This window comes from Primulina tabacum, chromosome 9 (genome assembly GCF_025594145.1).
Source record: "Primulina tabacum isolate GXHZ01 chromosome 9, ASM2559414v2, whole genome shotgun sequence".
Classification (NCBI taxonomy): Eukaryota; Viridiplantae; Streptophyta; class Magnoliopsida; order Lamiales; family Gesneriaceae; genus Primulina; species Primulina tabacum.
Genome location: NC_134558.1, coordinates 36,783,155 through 36,805,832, shown reverse-complemented (window position 1 = coordinate 36,805,832; position 22,678 = coordinate 36,783,155). Strand labels below are relative to the sequence as shown.

At 34.8% G+C, this 22,678-nt stretch overlaps 4 protein-coding genes across 4 annotated transcripts; 2 read left to right on the top strand and 2 right to left on the bottom strand.

The window, feature by feature from the left end:
• Positions 1-6,440: 6,440 nt before the first annotated feature.
• LOC142556681 (auxin-responsive protein SAUR36-like) lies at positions 6,441-7,237 on the top strand. The gene has a single exon (XM_075668164.1). It carries the CDS (start codon positions 6,637-6,639, stop codon positions 7,135-7,137), a length of 501 nt encoding a protein of 166 aa, XP_075524279.1. The 5' UTR covers positions 6,441-6,636; the 3' UTR covers positions 7,138-7,237.
• A 1,304-nt stretch (positions 7,238-8,541) lies between these two features.
• Positions 8,542-12,695, bottom strand: LOC142555725 (legumain-like). The gene is made up of 9 exons (XM_075666784.1): positions 12,316-12,695; positions 11,405-11,569; positions 10,695-10,851; positions 10,508-10,593; positions 10,024-10,223; positions 9,542-9,590; positions 9,255-9,467; positions 8,889-9,092; positions 8,542-8,798 (listed from the first exon to the last, which is right to left on the bottom strand). Exons 1-9 carry the CDS (start codon positions 12,517-12,519, stop codon positions 8,616-8,618), a joined length of 1,461 nt encoding a protein of 486 aa, XP_075522899.1. The 5' UTR covers positions 12,520-12,695; the 3' UTR covers positions 8,542-8,615.
• Positions 12,696-13,762: 1,067 nt separating this feature from the next.
• On the top strand, positions 13,763-19,569 carry LOC142555724 (hsp70-Hsp90 organizing protein 3-like). The gene is made up of 7 exons (XM_075666782.1): positions 13,763-14,813; positions 17,698-17,986; positions 18,070-18,155; positions 18,243-18,466; positions 18,576-18,642; positions 18,723-18,782; positions 19,158-19,569. Exons 1-7 carry the CDS (start codon positions 13,911-13,913, stop codon positions 19,269-19,271), a joined length of 1,743 nt encoding a protein of 580 aa, XP_075522897.1. The 5' UTR covers positions 13,763-13,910; the 3' UTR covers positions 19,272-19,569.
• Positions 19,570-21,129: 1,560 nt separating this feature from the next.
• Positions 21,130-22,399, bottom strand: LOC142556679 (21 kDa protein-like). Its single transcript, XM_075668163.1, has one exon. It carries the CDS (start codon positions 22,033-22,035, stop codon positions 21,427-21,429), a length of 609 nt encoding a protein of 202 aa, XP_075524278.1. The 5' UTR covers positions 22,036-22,399; the 3' UTR covers positions 21,130-21,426.
• Positions 22,400-22,678: the final 279 nt, after the last annotated feature.

Sequence of the window (22,678 nt, the reverse complement as noted above, 5' to 3'; positions counted from 1 at the left end):
TTATTTTACCTAAAATACCTCATTATTTTTTAAGAATTTTTTTTTTTTTTTGTCGTTTATGTTTGTCATTTCGGTCATCTATATTTTTAAATTTCAGTTTTAATATGTTTTTTTTTGTTTTTTTAAATTTCAATTTTTTCCGACATGATGTTAATTAATATGATATCAATGAAGTGTTGATGTGGTGATGACATGTGTATCAGCACTCCGGATGAAAAATTATTAAAATTTCCAAAAATTGAAAGATGTAGGATTATAAGTACAATTTTCACACTTAATTTGTGATAATAATTTGCTTGGATTATGCTAGTTTGAAGTAATACTATGCATTTTTCTTGTTTTGTTTTGTTTTGTGTTTGCATCATAAAAACAATTAAAAGAGGTTGGAATGCTTTTAGACGAAGAAAAAGACTAGAAAGATGAAGTTGATAGAGTTTGAATGAGCCAAAAAAGTGCGAAAGTCATGTATGAGACGCCTGAGCATCTAGCATTAGGCGCACAAGTGCCCAACAAATGAAGAAAAAAAGGAAGAAAATGGCGTGAAAGAGACGTCTTAGCGCTGCCTTAGTGGCGCTGAAGAAGGAAAGGAAGAAATTCGTGGGCTCGGTACCTAAACGCAGTCTAAGTGGCGGCTCAGCGACGAGACTGCGTGAAAAACAACTTCGGAATTTCACCAAGCCAACACTATCAAGGAGAATTTTAAAAAGGAGATATCATCATATAAGAAGGGGACGTCACCACACTTGCAGATAGACGTTTTACGTTCACTAAAAACACACACGATCGAGGGAGAAGGGTGAACGCGAAGGATCTCGAGATTGAAGAACTTGGTACGAAGATGAAGACGCAAAATCAGGTGACGGAGAAGCAACTTTGGCTTCGTTATTATCTTTCTTTTCTTCTCCAATTCCATTAATAACATGCTTTGTTTTTATTTATTTTGTATTATGAACTAATTTTCTATTATAGATTAATGTTTTGAAACGATCTTTATGACATTTTTATTTATATAGTTGAATTCATCTTCATTTAATTGTGCTTACTTGTTTTTAGCGGCTTCAATTTACTGATCATAAATTGATTGATATTATAATTGAAATCTATCACTCATGAGAGAAATCTATCACTCATGAAAGATGATTGAAATTAAGATCACAAGAAACACATCGTTGGGTATTTATATCAATCGACAGACATGTAATCTCATCGAAGTCCAGGTAAGAATGATTATTTATACGTATAGTTTAACGCTAGATTTTAGATAAGATTAGTAAAATCAATATTAGATGGTAAATTCTATTTATCACTTTAGAAAGAAGAATAGAAATGATAAAGTGTTTTGGCTATTTAACGGGGTGAATTCATGAGTATAAATTCAGAAAAGAATAATTTTCGTGAAAAATCAAGTGAAATCAAAGCTCTACACGCCGTACACTTGCGATCGAAAATCATGTAACACAGGACTAAAACTGAAATTTTATAATATAGATAATCAAAATCACAAATAAGTTAACGTACGTGACAAAATTAAAAAACAAATTTCCCTTTTTAAATCAATCTCATATATTGTGTCCACTATTTAACGTGTGTGCAAGAATACTTAGGTATGATAAATGATAACTCTATAATGTGTGTTTTTTTAAAATGTAAACCTTATAATGTTTTTGAGTGAGGGGAAAGCTAGCTCTACCGGACAACGGGAGGCGGTGGCCGGTGAAGCTGACATATTACACTAGCAACTGATATACACTACAGATATACTGCACTTTATTTTGAGTGTGTTTAGTTGGGGATTAAATGATAACTGTTTTACATTTAGGCTTATGAAATTTCTTGTCGAATTATATATATTTTTTTTATCGAGGTAATCTCTTTCTAATATAAATAGTTTGATTTCAATTCCAATTATATGAATAAATATATCAGATAATATTGTGTAACATGAGGATAATTTTTTGACCAATTGTTTGCTGACAAATGAATCAGCATTTTATATAAGAGCACACAATATGTGAATAAACAGGTGTAGTTAATATGTAAACAAATTATATTTTACAGAGTATCGTGGTTTGCATGCTACTGCTCGAGAGTTTACTTCGTGTCCACCAAAAGATAGTTACCGTGGGTTCTATCATTATAATATATACATACATACATATATATAATTAAGCAATAAATATACTATATTTGATTACTAAAGAAATATGGAGTGTAAAGTGGATCCGCCTACTAAGTTATGAACTTTTCGGTGTCTTGGGCGTGCCGATATGTTAATCTCTCCCTTCACTCGACCTCCCTTCTTCCCCGACAATTTAGGAGAAGAGCTCCTCGCCTGAATTATTAATTTGATGGTTCAAAAAAAAAAAAAAAGGAATTACTAAATTGTTATTGCAGGCTATCCTGATCCAGAGTCACGGATACATTGCTATAAAAACGTTTATTAATCAGGAGATGAGGTTAAAAAAAAATAAACAAACGTTTATTACAAAGAATAATCAGTTTTTACAGCTATATTAACATGGGAATAATTTTTGACAATGTGGATTTTGTAAACAGTAGAAGTCGACGAAGAATGTGAAATAAGCAAAGTAGGCAAAATAATTACATTTATTTGTAGTAAAAGGTAAAAATAATGTAGTTTAACCAGGGCCGTGCTTATTAAGAGGCGAATGAGTCCAATGACTTAGTCCCATCTCGTTTTTGGGGCCCAAATTTTTTTTTAAAAATTATTATATATAATACTAGTTACTAGATAGCCCAAAACCAAGTATTTATTAAATGGAACTTACTTAGCCTGTTATCAATTTATTCCTCAATCTTCCCCAATATTCATCTGCAGATAAGCCATAATCGACTCCAGTCGTTGCGTCGTCTCTAGGTTTGATTGAAAGACTCGTGAGGAGCTGTAAGTCTATTTCTCGTATTTGCTTTGTTCGGGCTTCTAATTTTTTATTGTAGTTTTTTACTTTCTTCGGGGCTTTATGTGGTATCTATAATCTACGCTTTTGACTGAAATTTGGTGGATGTAATGCTTATCCGGCTTTCAATGTGTAGTGTATTTTCTGTTTTATACAGATTTGATTATTATTTTTAGCTCTAAAACTGTTAGGTGAGTTATTTTTTAGTGATCATTTTGGACATGTTTGATATTTTTATTCATTTAGTTTTTTATATTTTCTTTAACGTATTGATTTAATTTGAAAAATTTCTGTGGAACTAAAAAAAATATGAATACACATTATGATTCAGATGCATGTTTTTAAAGTTAGACTCAGGCCCAAATATTGTTAGGATCGGCCCTGAGTTTAACAAGTAAAAATAATAAGTAAAAGCATTTCAAAAATGAAAAAAGAAAATATAACTTCTCCAACAAGACTACGTACTTATACTCTTGTTTATTTATTTTTTACAAACAAGAAATATCGTGCGTTAGCATAAAAAGTAAAGCAAAAGTCTAAAACGTGGCATCACTTCTCGTGTGTGTGTTTGTTTCTAGACCCATTTTGGCATTTTAATATTTAGTTTTAAATTCGATTCTTATTTAGTCAGAGTCAATAATAATCAATTTTTCGTTTAAAATTATATATGTATTAATTTATAGTATATATAAAAAAATAATAATTATAACCTCAGTTTTAGGGGAGTGATTAGCATTTTAAGTGGAGAGTAATCATATTAATTATTTTGGGATAATAAATATGAAATACAAAAGTAATCTTAAATCTCTAAAAAAAGAATAAATAATGATATAAATACAGTAATTATATTAAGAACGAGAGGAATTAACATACGGCTATTAAATGTTTTTTTTAAATAAAATGTGTAGAATCATATATTTAAAAAGAAGGAAGAAATTATTTTACCCTTCGTATTAGTAATTTATACTCCACGTTTCGTTTGAACTCAGAGGAGTGTAATTACGTTGTAGTCAACGGAAATTAAATTTAGCAAGAAAAAAACTGGTTAGGAGTCGCAGTGACTTGGACTTGTGTCGCTTTATTTTGTGCGTGGAGTTTACCCACAAAACGTATCGAAGGAGGTGAAAATTACATGAAATAAATAAATGGGTCCTATTTGAGTTGGTTACCTACCATTTTACTTCAACACAAATATTCTTGCGTCCATAGGAATTGACCTAATGATTAATGATGAGATTTTGACATTTATTTAGTCTCGCTGATTACGTATAGTTTTTTTAATTTATTTAGTATATTTAATCGTTTTTTTGTAATTTTTTTGCTCGATATAAGTCACGCTGAAGTCCCTTCAGTTGTGAAGACAATTACATTATTTTTTTATAAACCGGAACAATATCATATTTAGACTCTAAAAAAAACACAAATACGCTCGCTTCTCATTTCAATTTTTTTTTTATACCCAAATCACTCATTTTAATTAATTTAAGGAGTGAAAATAATTTGAATCGGGTCAATCAATAAGTATCACAGTTCTTATCAAAGTTGAACTGTATGATATAATTTGGTGTCACATAATATTTTTTTTTCAAGGATACTTACACTTAAATTATTATATTAAGTGTGTTTTTTATTCATTATTATATCTTCGAGTGAATAATTACAAGATTTAATTAATGTGTGAAGATCAAATTAAATAAATTCTTGCTCGAATAAAAAAAAGGAATAGTTTTATTTATATTATTTTAATGGACTTGTTTGCTGTACCTGCAAGAGGTATGGAGTAAAGTTGAGGCAAACTCAAAAAACAGTAGGCCGTACGTAAATCGAACCAATATAATAAATATGTACATCAAAAGTTATAACTAACGTAAATGTTTTTTAAATAATATAATATGATGGTTAAAAATGAATATTGTTTAGATTCCATAATCAAGTGGAATATATATAAAAAAAAAACTTTTCAGGTTGATGTATGTCAGGCAGTGGATGAAGCCCGCAACCCAAAATCTAGCTTGGACTTGATACAACCAGACGTTAGCCCAATGCCTAAACCCAAAGAAAACAATTTTTCTCTTTTCTGTTGCTAAACTGAAGAAAAATGTTTGTGCAAACAAATTAAATTAAAATAGAGAGAGAAGATGATAAAGAAACAAACAATCGAATAGTAAATGTTATATATCATATAGATGTGTACGTGTGGGAAGGGAAAGAAAAGCCCATTACTAGCCATTTCTTTTAAGCCACACGTAGATCTCAATGCAAGGTAAAAACAAAAAAAGAGAAAAAAAAAAAAAAAATAAAGAAGTTGAGAGCAGAACTTGCTTATATTTATTCAAAATAAAGATACTGAATGATTTCAATAATGAAATATTACATGATTGTTTTAAAACTAATGAAATATAATATATTGTTTTGTAATACCAAGATAATAATTATTCAGAAAAAAGTTAAGTTTACATCCACTTGTTATGCTCGCAATATGACTAGCCATAGTTGCCAAATGTTCATAACTAAATATTTTTTTGTCTTATTTTATTTTATTTTATTTTATCGAAATATTTTTAGCGTACGAAAAATGTACTGCACGTGAATAGTCAAATGGTGCGACTTGCAGCTTTCAAGGAGATCTGCACAAAGTAATTCAATATGACTTTCAAATAGAACGTACGTATTCATAGATGAATGATCGACCTTTTTTTAGGAATTTGTTTCAAAAAATGTCAACTGACGTTTTTAGATTTTTTGAACAGCACGTGTTCCTCGCGCAAACTTCGGATTTCGTACTTACATGTTTGAGATTATAGAATATTATAAAAGCCAATATTATTAAATTAATTTTTCTTGTGCCACACCCCACAATTAAAATAAATTATATTATTTGTTAATTGTTGATTAAGTGATGAATTATTGAGCTAATTGTTTATCTTTTTGTAATGTCTCATATTCGAGACTATACTCATTGTACCAAGACGAGTCTTTCTAGCTAATTGTTTATCTTTTTGTAATGCCTTATTTTCGAGATTATACTCACTATACCAAGACGAATCTTTCTAGCGTGTTTATGTCATCACTCACACGCAACCTAGGAAACTCCCCAGCCTTAAATCAAGTACGCTTAACTTTGTAATTCTTATGTGATGAGCCCCCGAAAAGAAGATGCACCTTCTTGATATGAGTAGTAACTATCAAATCTTTTAAGCCCTCCTCAACTGCACATTCTCATACCTGAACAGTTTTTGGAATCCCTCTACTTCCGGTGTAAGATTGGTTCATTCATGTTCCTTTTGCCTAGAAGAATCGCTCATTGTCCGTGCTACCTCATGACACCTGCGATCATCCCGCCCTCTCTAAGCCTTCACACTTTTTTTTATAAAAGATTAGATAGGATTATATTTTTATTGATTTTTAAAATCTCTGGCTCTACTTATATGTGTGAATTTTTAACCCTCTTGAAAATTTTCACTTCTTCCACTCCAAGAACCTCCGGTATATCTTTTTGTGTTTTTTTTTTGGTTGTATGCGTGAGCTCCACCTCCACTTTCCTTAAATACACAACTCAGCATACAATATGTACACTGAAAACAAAGCACTGCAGCTGAAATCTACAAATGCGCAAAAGCAGACTGATTCTCATCAGTTTTCGTGAAGAAGCTCATCCAAAAACATCATTTAGCAGACTAGTCCTTTGTTTTCTTTGAATTTTCACTCGTATTCAAACATGGGAAAGACCAGGGGATTCAGGCTTGGACGCAAGCTGGTTAAAGTCTTCAACTGGTTCATCCACCGTCGAAGGCGGCTGAGGCCTGCCGCTTACGAGCGCCTGGAACCGCCGAGGGGACCCGTTTCCAAGCTCTGCAAGTGGGTCAACTTCTTGAGAATGGGAACTAAGGGCCTTTGCTCAGGCAAAAGCAGTTCGGGTTATATTCGGGTTGGGCATCGACCAATCGAGCAACCAAATTTACCGGACGCGAGTGTACCGAAAGGGCACCTTGCGGTGTATGTGGGTGATAAGGAGGACGACACGTCTCGAGTTCTGGTGCCTGTAATTTACTTTAATCACCCTTTGTTTGGCGAGCTGTTGAAGGAGTCTGAAAACCTATACGGATTCAATCACCCTGGTGGGATTCAGATTCCTTGCCCGAAATCCCAGTTGGAGAATATTCAGATGAAGATCGCCGCCGCAAGAGGCGGTGGAAGCTGGCGGAGGAGGCGCCGCTAGTGGACTCTTTTCTAAAATCTAGTTCGTGACAAGCTAGTTTTTTCTTCCTCCAACTTTCAGACTTAATTATACTGGCCTCTGGTGGTTGGTTTTGCTTAAATTCTATAAAATTTACATGTACAAATTTGTTGGGGACGCCTGGATTTCATTTTGGAATTTAGTTTAAGTTCTTAAACTAGACAAAGTGAAATGAATTAGAAATTGATGCAAGTTCTTGTAAAAGTTTCGAATAAAAAAAAAACCATGCAATGTTGAGTTCTATTTTGGAACTAATTATTTACAGCCAATGGACTAAGATATTTAATTAATTGATTGATATCAAAATTTTAATAAAAATTCAATTTGAGGGATTCTTGCATTTTAGTGGATCCCATCCCCTATTCGACCACATCACTCGAGAAGACGGGGACGTTGTTCGATGTCCATATATAATGTACAGATATATTTTCCTAGTCCACAGAAACTATTTAAAAATAAAAACTCTATTTCATGAGGCTACAAAATTCAAAAATAAACACGTGGGTTATCAAATTTCATTCACAAAAAGACGTCTATGATTTTTGTTCTTTCTTCATCAGGCCTTTAATTGTCCATTTCTCGAGACTCTTCATCTTGTCGTACTCTTCGCATTGCAGATTATTCCCCCTCGGGAAAGTCGATCAATACATTGTCTATGGCATTTTATCGACAATTTACTTATTCATTTGATATATACAGATCATAAAATTTGCATGGAATAATATATGAGTAATATAATTCATAATATACTGTATCATGACAAAATTTTATTTAATATATGTAATATAATTCAAAAATATCAAGTTGAATCAATTAGATTACCAAGTAATGATCTTTTCGATTTATTTCTTATTATTATTGTTGTTACTGTTTGTCAAAACTAAAAATCTTAGGAAATGATGAATATATAGTTGACATTATTCTCCTTTTTATTTGTGAAGTCTGGTTTTATTCAACATTTTGCAGGTTGGCAAGTTTCCATGGTTGTAGGAAAATCAAAAGCCTTCTCAGAGTGAGCACGGGCGATAGCCCAACAGATAACTTCGAATCAGTTTGCAAAACAGACGGGGACTGCAATAAATAGTGTCGTCCCAAATGTTACAGCTCATACGGGGACATTGTTTTTGCGGACGAGATGACTAGAATATTATATCATCACATGACTGAATGGCCCTACGTTTAATCTTTTCATTTTTGGTTAAATTTGTATGCAAACTTGTGATCACATACCACCGACACAAACGGTCTAGCGTTGGAATGGGATTTTGTCAAAAAGATGCTTCGTCTCAAACGATACCTTGTTCTTACGGGGACGTCGTTTTAACTCTCATCTGCAAGATTCTTCTAACGATTCCAAATTAGAGTATAAATTTGTGCCAGGACCGATTGAAACAACTCCCAAGTTTATTATGTTACAGGAAAGGTTATCCAGTATTAACAATTACAAATAGTTGCAATGACTAGGCGCTATAACCAGATGTCATAGGATTCCATTTCGTGAAATTGTGTCTGCCACAGGCAGCCTTACAAGCTTCCTCCATTTTTGCACTGGAAACCCCCTGATTGCACATGTTAGCAAATGCTCGCATGTGTTTCATGCCATACTGAGTTAATGAACCACAACGTGCCTCAAACAACCGAACCTGAGATGGACTCGTTTCAATTGACATTGAAAAAAAATTCAAGAAACATCTGCACAAGCAAAGTGATAAAAAAACGAAAAAAAAGCTTACCATTGATTTCAAACACTCCCAGTCATCGACTAGCGGCAAACCACGGCCTCTCACGGAACTGAGAACTGACGGTCCATTTTCTGGACCAAATAAAACTAGGCCAATGATATCTATGCTACCATCCAACCGTTTTCTGTGCAATATTGTGTCGGTTATCTGCTTCATAACTTCCGCCTTTTCCGTAGGGTCTTTCATGATTTTGTACTGTGAATATAACATACTCTTGTTCAGGATATAAGCTAGCTACCTAGTCTCCATGACCTATGCAAACATTTTACGGAGGGAAAAAAAGGAATGCTTGAACCACAAAATTTTAACCCCATAGGCTCGAGGCCTCGATTCCTATCTATGTTAAAAATGGCTTACCCTTTCCCACAGAAATAGGAGATCTGCGTCCCTCTGATTGACAACATCCATGTGAGATTTGGTGTGGTGTACCCTGTTTGGCGGAAAGTCCATGGTTGCAGGATCAAAACCTTGAAACAGAGATAGCTTCTCCGGTTTAAATTTCTTGTTTCCATATTCCATCACATGAGATCCAGTACTGTAGGTATTATGGTTAGACGTTCTGTCCTTCACCTGCATAAAATGCGTTTTAAAAATTCACATGTTTTCCTAGCATGGAGTTAGCAAGCATTTGATTTGAATATCACCTGTTGATATTGTTGCCCTATTGTCTCTCTTTCGAGGTTGTGAGATTCACTAGAGCAAAAATGATTTAGAAATGAGTAGAAGTCCCTTTCCAAATTCCAGTAGTTAATGCTAATAGGAAATCTCAGCTTCAACAACTATTCAACCTTTACTGATGCACAATATTTACGAAGAATCAAATATTGCAAAATGCAAGATCAAATATCTAGATTTCCTCGAGAAATCACTTTCAACATGCATGGCACCTCAAAGAACTGATGCACCATATTTACGAAGAATCAAGATATTGCAAATTGCAAGATCAAATATCTTAATTTCCTCTAGCAAATCACTTTCAACATGCATGGCACCAGAAATTCTTTGAATGTTCATAAATCACCAGTGTGAAGGAAAGTTCATACAATCAGAGCATTGGCTGTGTAGCTCCATCAATAATTTGAAAAGCAAACATCCAAGGACGACATTAAAAAAAAAAATCGAATACCTGTCTTCCATCCAAGCAACACTATACAAATCTCCCAAACATGTGATATACTCCGGAGGTGGAGGAGGATCCATCCCTGGACAATAAGTTCCCCAGCTATTCTCTTCTACATTTGATGCGGTTGTCACATAGATGTTCAGGTTATCTGGCATCATCCCTTCAAATAAGCTCCCACTCTCGCAAGCTTCAACATATATAACCTATAAATTTACATTTTAAGTTCACAGGTCAGCTTATAAGAAGAACCTGACAAGTAGAAATTTATGACATGACACACCATTCAGTGAGATAAAACAAGGGGGCTGAGGAGACTAGGAACATCCATAAAAATTATAATGATAGTGGCAAAAGCCAAATTTCTGGAAAAATAGACAAAGAGTGTCATTACTCTTGTTTTCAGCACCTCTAAGATTTTAGTAATTAAACAATTCATTTCTCAACCAGCAATGCTTGAAAACAAGTCCAGAATCGTGAAACCACTTGCCATTTCTCTGTAGGTTCCAGTTGCATGCTTCTTTTTCAGAACTTCAACAAAATCCTTTGCATAAAGGTATGGCATGTTGGGCATTCCTGAAATTAAAATAAATCAAACCACAATTTTTCAATCGGTAAATAACACAATATTTAGAGTCCAATTGATTTTTTAGTGATCAAGTATCAAAACAATTTACCTAGGACTCCTGGGCCACCATGATCAGAATAGTATATAAATATTCTATCATTAGATTTACTATCGACAACTTTCCCACTTCCACCTTTCACAGAGCTTTTGTCTCCAAGTATCACCGCATATAAGTTCTCAGCAGTAACTTGGTCACCAGTGTAATCCTATAACAAGCAGCCGTCGAGGATATTTAGAATAAAGTCGTCAACTTGTTAATGTCAACTTATATTAAAAATAACTCTCAACGCCAACTTGATTTTTTCGAGCTCTACCATGTCTGAAAAAATCAAAGATCATTTTCCCAATTTCACAAGATGTTTACAAATTTTATCCAGAAATACATTATTTCACCTGTCACAAATTCTTGTCTATTCCTGCATATAATAAAGCAAAAACATACAGTAACATAACTTAGGCCTAACACACATGAAACAAAGGAGTAGATTGAGAACTAACCAGGAGCTTGAAATATAATGCAAGAGTGACATATGCTTATTATTGTCAAAACCACTTGCAAAACTGTCAATTATACCACTATTTGTTCTAGACAAAACAACAGCATATCCTAGACCAATAATAGTTCCAAACCAAACAATAGCCTGGTATACACGATACTACAGCATTTCTTAACAGTAGAAATAAGATATATACAAAGAATAACTTAAACCGACAAGCAAAAAGGCATGAGCAAATTTCCTTCATGCAAATTCAGAATACCTTTGGAACGCCTTCGTAGACATCCCCACCTGTCGGATGGTTGATAATAATTCCTTTCCTTGGATTTAAATCATTATTTGCGATATCATCATACATGAAAACTATGATGTTCTCATCTTTCAGACCACCTCTTTTCAGTATCTGGTATGCATGACAAATATCAGCCTGCATCATCAAAAACCTGAAGTTACGAATCGTAGAGTAAAATTTTCGATAAAACAGCAATTGGAACTACAAAAGTCGGGATCCTCGACTCCATGAGTTGTAAATTACTGCGATAGGGATCGTTTTGCAAGTAATAATTGTCCCCACCGAGAGCAACTCGTGGCAGTTGGATTACTATACACTCTTTGGAAAATTATTAATAAATTTTAACTAAAGAACATAACCAAGTACCCAAAGGTTCACTAAATACGTCATGAGTGGCGCATCTGAACACACCTCCACCGTACAAGTTCATGACTTGGATATTACTTCCAGATATAATTCTTTTTCTCCTACTTTCTAGTTTATATACGATGAACGTTACGTTGTCGAAATAGAACTTCTATTATGACGTATCTCCCAATCTCAAGCCTGTGGAAAAAGTGATTTCAACACGAACAGATAAAAATTGGAATTAAACGCCAACAGATTTCAGCAAAAATAAATCCTGAGGATTTTATAACCCATTTCTTACTACTTTGACCAAAACTCAAGAGAGGAAAACTCAGACGACTTCCCTTTCTCTGTTCAAAACAGAAATTCTTTTTACACGCTATTCGAATTTAATGGATTGAGAAGTTGAGGTGATTTAAAAGCAACTAGAAAACGAAAATCACAAAATATAAACACCACATATAATTAATCTCACACCACTTGGGATGTAATTACGGTCAAGAAAGTGATAAACATTTGAATAAAAACTTCACCTGATGCCGATAATTCCCATACCCATTCGAACCCGCCACCAGCACCGCCCATCTCGGAACTTTCTCCACCGTTTCGGCTCCCTCCACCGGCAAACGAATCATTGGGTCCCATGGGTCTTGCCACCTTATCCCTCTAACTTCGAAAGACAGCGCCACGACCAGAAACATCACCACCAGAATGGAAGTAAAACGAGAAAGCGCCATCTTGAAATGCAACACACCTGCTCAGTGCGTGCTTTTGTATATATTGAAGATGAGTGCAGCCATGCAAAGCTGAAGAGTGACACCTGGGAGGGAAGAATGGGAGGTGGGTCCGCAACTGGAGATTGAGTAACATGTGGATATGCACGGGGAGATTGTAAATTTGTTATCAATCATTCAAAGATGTGATCTGGCCGTATCGAGAATTTCTAGGCCTCTGTGTTGGGTTTTTTGAACGGGACAACAATTTTTAAGAATTTTTTAAGAAAAAACGTAGAATATAAATTAAAATATTAAGTTGCATATATTATTCAAAATTTTTATGACGTAATAAAATAACATATAATTTTTTCTAAATAATTATATTAATATTATGAGTAGATCTCTTGTGAGACGGTCTCACGAATCTTTAACTGTGAAATGAGTCAACCATACCGATACTCACAATAAAAAGTAATACTCTTAGCATAAAAAGTAATATTTTTTCATAGATGACTCAAATAAGATATCCGTCTCACAAAATACGACCCGTAAGACCGTCTCACACAAATTTTTGCATAATATTATAACATCTTGTCATTATAGTAACACACAATATTCAAATAAAAATAACCATCATCATTATTCTCTAAAATAATTTGTTATTAATTTTTCTCCACTATACAACCATTTTATTTTTTTTACAAAAATTAGAACAAGAGGTATTATATATCATTTACAATATATTAAATTTATGACGGATGTCATTAATGTATTTTTCATGAAAACAATATTTTAAGTGATAGTCAAATTATTCCAGAAAAGTGTAATATTTAAATTTAAAATATAAATGACTGGTAACATTAAAATTTGTAAGAAGAAATAATATATGTCATCTGGAATATATTTTAATAATTTACGATTTCATAAATTTATTTTCCACAAAAAAACGTTTAAATAATATAAAAAAAACATTTTTCATAACAATTCCACTTGATTTTGTTTGCATTCTCGTGAAAAAAATGACGACCAATTATTTTTCAGACTCAAAAATTGGACTTTATATATATATTTTCGCCCTTTTGGATTTGGATTGTAATAAAGATTAAAAGTTAATGAAATTGGACTAATTCTTTTGGGCCAGGAAATGCAGAATCATTTGGACTGGACCGAATCAACTAAATTTAGATTGGGCCAATCTTTTAGGTTTTCAGGTCAGAATATTCTTTACATTTACAGCAATTATTACTCTACAATGTTCTACTGCAAGTCCCGATCTTTCTAGAAATCCCCGACCGAAGCCTCTAGGAACTCTACACCTTTTTTTTTGTTTCTCCACCATCGTAAACCCTAATAGTCTTCCGCCCAATTAATATCCTTTTCGCACTCAATTCTCTTAATTGTTGAAACCACTCATGGCCGACGAAGCCAAGGCCAAAGGGAACGCTGCATTCTCTGCTGGAAATTTCACCGACGCCGTCAGCCATTTCACTGAAGCCATTAACTTGGTCCCTACCAACCACGTCCTATACTCTAATCGATCCGCCTCCTTTGCTTCCCTCGGTAATTTCTCCGAGGCCCTTTCCGATGCTCAGAAGACCGTCGAGCTTAAGCCCGACTGGAGCAAAGGCTATTCTCGTCTAGGTGCGGCGCACATGGGCCTTCACAACTATGACGATGCTGTATCCGCTTATAAAAAGGGTCTCGAGATCGATCCCAGCAACGAAGCACTGAAATCGGGATTGTCGGATGCCGAGGGGGCATCTGTCAGGGCCTCAAGGCCTAGGACGGTTCCGGGAGCTAGCCCATTCGGTGATGCTTTCGGTCCGGAGATGTGGGTGAGGCTGGCGAACGACCCTGCTACACGGGGGTTTCTTCAACAACCAGATTTCGTGAAGATGATGCAGGATCTTCAGAAGAACCCGAATAATCTCAATTTGTATTTGAAAGATCAGAGGCTTATGCAAGCTTTGGGGGCTTTGTTGAATCTGAAGTTCCAAACAAGGTCACCGGAGGAAGATGCGGAGATGCCGTCGGCTGAAGATTCCTCATCATCTACTGCTGGTGGGTCAAGGGAGTGGAAGAAGCCCGAACCTGAGCCTGTGCCTGAACCCGAAACTGACCCAATGGAGACTCAGGAGAAGGAGAAAAAGGAGATTAAGGCCCAGGCCCAGAAGGAGAAGGAGAATGGAAATGCTGCGTACAAGAAGAAGGATTTTGAGACCGCAATTCAGCATTATTCTAAGGCCATTGATCTGGACGATGAGGATATTTCATTCTTAACTAATCGCGCAGCTGTTTATTTGGAGATGGGCAAGGTTTATTTCATTATTCCCTATTTTGGTTTGTTTTTAATGCAATTTTCTTATGATATCTAGTATTTTGGCGGTCAGTTTCCGTGGTAGTGTTGACCCTTTAATAGGAGTAGGAAATTTTCATTACCTTGAGCATCAGACGTGGAGCAAAATTGTTGAATATATTGCTATCGTATGTTAAACTAAATGTAAGAATTGTAGTGTAGGTAGATTATTGGTTTAGCTATGTCTAGTCATTCATTTGGAAAGTGGTGTCTAGTCATTCATTTGGAAAGTTGTTAAAATTGGAACTTGAACCTAACTCAATCTCGAAAGCTAGCTCAAGGTGGGAGGATTGTCCAAGCCCATATATTCCAAGTTTATTTATCCAACCGATATGGGACAACACACCTCTCTCACGCCCATGAATGAACATCTGGACTGTCCATAGTTTGGTCACACGTTCTGCCCATAATTGGGTAATTTGTAAACTTCACGCTCCAAATGTTCATTCTTGGGCGTGGGGGGGGGGTGTGTTAGTTGTCCCACATCGGTTGTATAAAATACTTGGGAGTTGTATATTTGGTCTTGGACAATCCTCCTCCCCTTGAGCTAGCTTTTGGGGTTGAGTTAGGTCCAAGTTCCAATCTTAACATGGTTTCAAAGCCTGGGTTCCACCGTTATGTGTTGGACTGCCTATAATTAGGCCACCCGTTCTGCCCATAATTGGGTCATTTGTAAACTCCATGAGAGGGGTGTGTTAATTGTCCCACATCGGTTGGATAAATAACCTTGGAGTTGTATATATGGGCTTGGACAATCCTCCCGTCTTGAGCTAGCTTTTGAGGTTGAGTTAGGTCCAAGTTCCAATCTTAACAAAAGTGTCAGCACAATCCAATTATTGGAAATCAGGATGTTTGAACTTTTAGAAAATGATGTTAGATAAAACTGCGAGATCTAGGATATCTGAGATATTAATCGTTAAATTGGGTATTAACTTTTGGAAAGGGGTGAAATTTATTATTTACCTTTTTACATAGTGAAATTAGGGTAAAAACGTGATCTACTCTTCTAACTCTTGTGATTGCTGCGTTGAGGTTGAAATATGTCAATATTCATTCATTTAGGTGTTTCCAGAAATGTAATTAATTTTACCAGCTAGAGCTACTAAGCATGTCTTTATTAGAGTGATTTGAGATTGTAAAATGTTCATGTTTTCTAATTTTTAACATCAAACTAATTAATCTGTATGATAATCTGACGAGCTTAAAGTATTATCAAATGATTTGATTTATCTATTAGGGGCACCATATTCTATTCTCGTATGATTTTTTTGGAATATGTGTGTTCGCTTGCTCCAGATGCCCATGCTTGAGCTAGCTGAATTGGTCGCTTTTATGTTCATTTTACAATGTTAATAGTTCAGAGAAGATATATGCTCATGAAACTTTTCAAGTGTTTACAATTAGACCACACGAAAAATTCTAAATCTTGTCTTCTTTGTTAGATTCTAATTTTATCTCATCTTTTTTCATGCATCTCATCTTCCGTGTCATAGTTTTCAATCGTGCGTAGAGCAAAGGTTGCCCGTGGCTATAGCGTGTAATAAGGGCTATTTGGAAGTAAAATGTAAAAAGTATATAAATATGTAATATATAGCATATAGGAACATAAATTCGACAGTTTATGTTTAAATGACAAATATATAAGTTCCATACACATAAAACCGCAATTCTAAAACTAGAAAACATAATCTAAGATTCATCTTCTTCATCAAGATCGAGACCATCTTCTTCATTTGAAATTGCATAACGCTCAACATCATTCTCTTTTTCACTTTCTTCATCGAAGTCGAATTCATCTAAGATCAACGGTAGTAAATGTTCTTATTGGCTTTTTCCCTTTGGACTTAGGGGTCGCCTTCGAGGCCCATTTTGGGCTTCATCTAAAACATTTCTAACATCTTGCCAAGTCAAATCATAACCTTAATGAACAAAGTCATGCACTTCGTCCTCCAGTCTCCCTACCAATCATTCATTGCCATCATCTACTTCATTCAATATGATAAGATCAATGGAATCACGATTATCATATCGACGTTTCAGAGCTCTGTTGTACTTAATGAACACCAAATCGTTCAGGCGTTTTTGCTCCGATTTGTTTTTTTTTTGGAATGAAGCTGCTTTTATTTGTATATTTTTATCAAGTCATGAGGCACGGGAGCAAATTCTTAAAAAAAATGTTTTGTAGCTTTGCTTTACCGTAGCGCTCGCTACCTCGAAATGCAGTGGACGTAGCCACAGGGCTTCGCTACGCACAATAGCAAGCGCTATTGACAACTATGTTCCGTATTATATGATGCAAATTCATTTTCATTTGGCTAAACATCATCATTTGTATATATTTTTTAGAGTTTTTAATTGATGTAAATTGAAAGGGTTTTAATATAAAATTTGGAAAAAAATATCTTTCTTAATTGCGATTAAGCATGTTTAATGAGGCTTAATGCAGTCAACCTCCAGTGGACCGTTTTTCCTTTTTTTTGCCGAAATTGTAGTGTTTTTGTCATGTTTCGCTTTTTATCTCGTTCAGTCTGCGTTTAATCCCATTTTTTAGAACATTGGTATGGAGTATCAATCTTTTAGTAATTCACAAGGGCCAGAATAAAATGGACCCTGTTGTTGTCTATCATTTGTGATGTTGCATGTGAGTAGCGTTTGTATTTTAATGCTACAAAATTTTCTTTGCTTTGTTCGGCAAAACGGTGGTGTCTTTTGTCATTATGCCCAAGGCAGCCATATTTTGTGACTGTTTCTCCTTACTCTCCTATACTGCAAGTAAAGTAACTTATTTTCTTGTTGTGGTATTTAATTTGAAGCTTCATGTCTTCATTTTGCTATTGATTTAGTACGAAGACTGCATTAAAGATTGCGACAAAGCTGTTGAAAGGGGCAGAGAACTCAGATCAGATTTCAAGATGATAGCCAGGGCCTTGACTAGAAAAGGAACAGCCTTGGTGAAGATGAGCAAAACTTCTAAAGATTTTGACATTGCCATTGAGACTTTCCAGAAAGCCCTTACCGAACACCGAAATCCCGACACTCTGAAGAAGCTCAACGATGCTGAGAAGGCAAAAAAAGATCTAGAGCAACAAGAATACTTTGATCCACAAATAGCTGATGAGGAGCGTGAGAAAGGTAGGACAGCCTTTTCTGCTCATCTAGTAGAATTAATCGTATTAGACAGTAGATAATCAGACAATTTTTTTGTTCAATTGCAGGTAATCAGTTTTTTAAAGAGCAGAAATACCCTGACGCTATCATGCACTATAACGAAGCGATAAAAAGGAACCCAAAAGATGCCAAGGTACTTTACATTTAGTGTTATGAGACTGTTTCTGTGTATACAGCTTCCTAGTAATTTTTATCATTTTTTATTTTGTCGAATTTGCAGTCATATAGCAATAGGGCTGCTTGTTATACAAAACTTGGGGCAATGCCCGAGGGACTCAAAGATGCTGAAAAATGTATTGAACTCGATCCAACTTTTTCGAAAGGTTACACCAGAAAAGGGGCCATCCAGTTTTTCATGAAAGAGTACCAGAAAGCATTAGAAACATACCAGGAGGGTTTGAAGCACGATCCTCGAAATCAGGAATTGCTTGATGGTATCAAGAGGTAGTTTGATTATTGGTTCTTTTTGTTGATGTTTCAACTCATGCTGCAGCTATGAGTCGTTTTTATTCCTATAGCATAATTATTTGGAGCCCATCCTGTTTTCTTGCAGATGTGTGGAGCAGATAAACAAGGGTAGTCGTGGAGATTTGACACCAGAGGAATTGAAGGAGAGACAGGTAAACGCACTTTACTTTCGGCATCCTTGTAATTTAGCTATGACTACTATTATGATTATATATGTGTGCACTATTTACAGGCTAAGGGGATGCAGGATCCAGAAATTCAAAACATTTTGACAGATCCAGTAATGAGACAGGTACGGGTAAAAGATTATTTTGTTTGCTGAACCCCTCACCATTGGATTATGCATATCTCACGGACATACCTGGTTCAGCTCATGATCAAATGGTATTGAATGCACTTGTTGAGTTGATGTGATAGGCATAAAGTTATGTTGGGCATGAATTTCTCTAAAACTTTTTGGCCCCATTTCCAGTTTCAATAGTCATAATTATGATACCTCTCGAGGTTGAGTTTTTTAGCCACATCTAAGGTTTGGTTAACTTATTGACAATTTGGCATATCTCAAGGTTAGCCTTAACCTTTGTTATTATTCAAACATAGTTGGTCTTATTGTATTCTGGCTTGAGTATTGATTATAGATGTTATGCATCTCGTGCTGGAATAATAGGTCCTAGTTGACTTCCAAGAGAATCCGAAGTCAGCACAGGAACACATGAAGAACCCTCTGGTGATGGACAAGATACAGAAGCTGATCAATGCAGGAATCGTCCAAGTCAAATAAGCAAAGCTCGACGGGATAATGAGGAAAGAGCGGTAATTAGATATCTATTTAATGGAATTGGTGTAACCTATCGCATTTTTACAGTTCCGTGGTATTTTGATCCATGTACCTTCTCATATGTCTACTCACATTTGGAGCCTGTATGATGGAGTTGCTACTCACAGATTAAGCTTAATTGAGACATTTCCTGTTAAGAATTATTGTCGTCGATCCTTTGGTGAAAAGTCATTTTAGATTTGTAAGTTGGTGTGGTGGTATTTTTGTGCATTGATTTTCTGTTGGAGCCATTTCATGTGAAGTACTTTGGCTTGGTCACTCCTCTCCGACTTGAAAAAAATGGATGTGTTTGAGTGGGTGGATTTTATTTAAATGGAGTTATTTGATTTGATATTGTATCTGAAATTTGGATGTTAGATATTATTTATGATCAATTTAGTCATTTATGATCAATTAATTTGAAGTCCATTCAGTGACTTGCATTTTCTTCCCAAAGAGAAATGGAATAGCGTGTCCACTGAGTTGAAAAATGAATTCGATGGTTTTGGGTTTTGGTAGAGAAAAGTATGTATAAAGAAATATGAATCGGTCTCACGCATATCCAATGAAATATCGGATTCCTTTAGTTCTGGATTGTATAATTAGATGTCCAAATCTAAAATCGATTACATTTCTTAACTTAATTATCGTCATATTATTTTTATTTATGCATCCACCGTTTTCATGGATGAGTTTGAAGAGAATGCGATATATCGAAACAGAGTATTCCCCAAATTGACATTTTCATTTTATAATCTTCTTGTGTTTTATTTAATTTTATTTATATATATATATATATATTATTATTAATGATGTTTAAAAAAATTATAATTTATATTTAGTTTAGCACATTAATATAAAACCTTCAACCAGTACATAAACAAAAAAATCACGTGGCAGGTAGGTTTCACATGCTACGCACATCAATGAATCAACGCTAGTCAATTATGATTTTTTTCCCACTGTAACTCATCTTAATACGTGAAAAATAGAAGACTGATATATTATTTCAAAATTATATTCCGAAATATGACGTATGTTTGAATTTTTTTTTTTGGGAATTAAGAAACGTTTTAATTATGTCGAATCAAACAAAATTATATCACTTTTTAAACAAAATATGTTTTACGAGTTATTTAAAATTTAGTTTCTCAAGTTTAAAAAGTTTATTTGCTTAATTTATGAACCCACCCGAGATGAAAGTACGTTGTTTTCATATTTCTAAAAAAATGAAACGAAATACAACCGTGAGTCTCGCATCATCCATGCCCATTATCCGTCATTATGCATGTGAGCGTAAGAGCTACATATTTGGATCCTCTACTATGCTGAAAAAATAATATTTGATGTTGTGTACTTTTTTACGTGAGATGATAACGTGATCATCTTGTAGACATCACACCATATGAGATAAATTTAAAAAGTTGTCAGATTAAACGACATGATCATGTGATTATCTCGTGTACAAAGTGCACAACACCAAGTACTGTGTTTTCAACACAGTAGAGGATCCAAATTCCAAGAGCTACAATATTCTAATATAAGTTTTTAAAATATTAGGTCTGCTTTGATTTAGTTTTTTTTTTTTTTTTTTTGTAATTTCAAAGTTAATTGGCAAATTAAATCGTATTCAAAGTTTTGAGTCTTACAACAAAATAAATTATTTGTATTTTTAATTGTAATTGTGGGGAGCACGTGGGATGATTGATTCACTTGAGAAAATATAGTATATAGACGTACTATATATGTGAGTTTTCATTGAAATAGAAATTGGTAAATGCAAAATCCATTTGCGGATTTGGGGGACAAACGTTGAATTTTTTCCACTTTTTGCAGCAAGCATTGGACTGTGGTTTTGGTGAGGTCTACCCCAATCCGATGACTTTCCCGGACACATTGAGAAGTTCTCCCGGTAGAGGATAGAATGAAACATTACAAGAAAACAATCTCCAAATCCTAATAGTTATTACCTCATGTGAACCACAAACATTACACTAAAAAACATTAAACACAAAGCTGATAAGAAACCTTATAGAGTTACGTTACTCAGTTTATTCAAAACACCTCTGCAAAAGTAGGTATCTGATCATGGTAAATTAACACAAAATGAAAGGCACGTTCATGCATGCGTAGCTGCAAAGCGATTAACCAATGCAAGTGCATTACTTGTAACTTGTGCGCAATACGAGACTCTACTCTTTATAGCCACCTTCGCATATCCATCCGTGGCAGACCCCGAGAATCCATCCAGACACGTAGTTTGGTCTGTCAGAGCCGAGCTAACCCATGTCTGCACGTTGCTAACGTGCCATAAGAAATCCTGATCGTTCATAGGACGTTTCATCCCCTCAAGCTCCTTTATGGAACTGGTGAGCTGATTGACTGCGTTCCCTATATTGTCTACACAATCTTTTGTGGCTCGGAACACAATCGGTTTCATTCCCTTTCTGGTAAGAAGTTTGGAGACGAAGCTAGACACATATAGGGCTCGACTTAGACTTATTGAAAGAGCAATTTGAGCTAGGTTCCAGGGGCTTTTCTGGATTGTGGTGGAGTAATTGGAGAGGCATTGGATGCAGAGAGCCGGATAGCGAGTGGATCCGCATTCTTCTTTGATAAACTCTATGGGATTAGGGTTTGAGTGAAGAGCAAATTCTGCTGATATTTTGACAGGTATGTGTTGCAAAGACAAGAGAAGAAGTGCCATGAAAATGATATGTTTTGCCATTATAATTTCGAAGTGTTTAAGCAAGTGTGTTCGGGGGATTTTATGCTGAGTACTTTAGAGGAGCTTCTTTGAAGGGCCACCTAACCAAATTTTTTTTTGTAGATAACAAATATATACGATTCCAAAAATGTTGTCAGCAAAGTAACAATATAATGCAACAAACATTGGCAGACTAAAATAATAGACAAAAGTTGAAAATATTGTTTATAATAATGGACAAGTCAAATCTAAGTCATGGTTGGTGATGGAGTTCAGTGTTCAACTCAGATCTTAACAATAAAAAGTTTATCGTGTGTTAAAAGCAAAATCTCTGACAAATCAAAACTTGTTCTGTTCACACATGCCCAAGATGCAGAGAGCTGTCAATGTGATCTTTGCATCGTTATGCTGTGCTTATCTGCTGTTCTTCGTTGTTTAAACTTTAGACTTATTTTAAGTAACAATTACATATATATTATTAAATATATTAAAATGGTTTGTCTGCCCCTCAAAATTGGTTATGTCCATATGATATTATTTTGAATTCAAATGATCACATCATCTAATACAAAAAATAACATTTTCAGATAACATTGAACAAGTCTATGTCTCATAAAGTTTTAAAAGAAGTTTAATTGTTGGTTGTAAAAGAATTTTGAGTTTT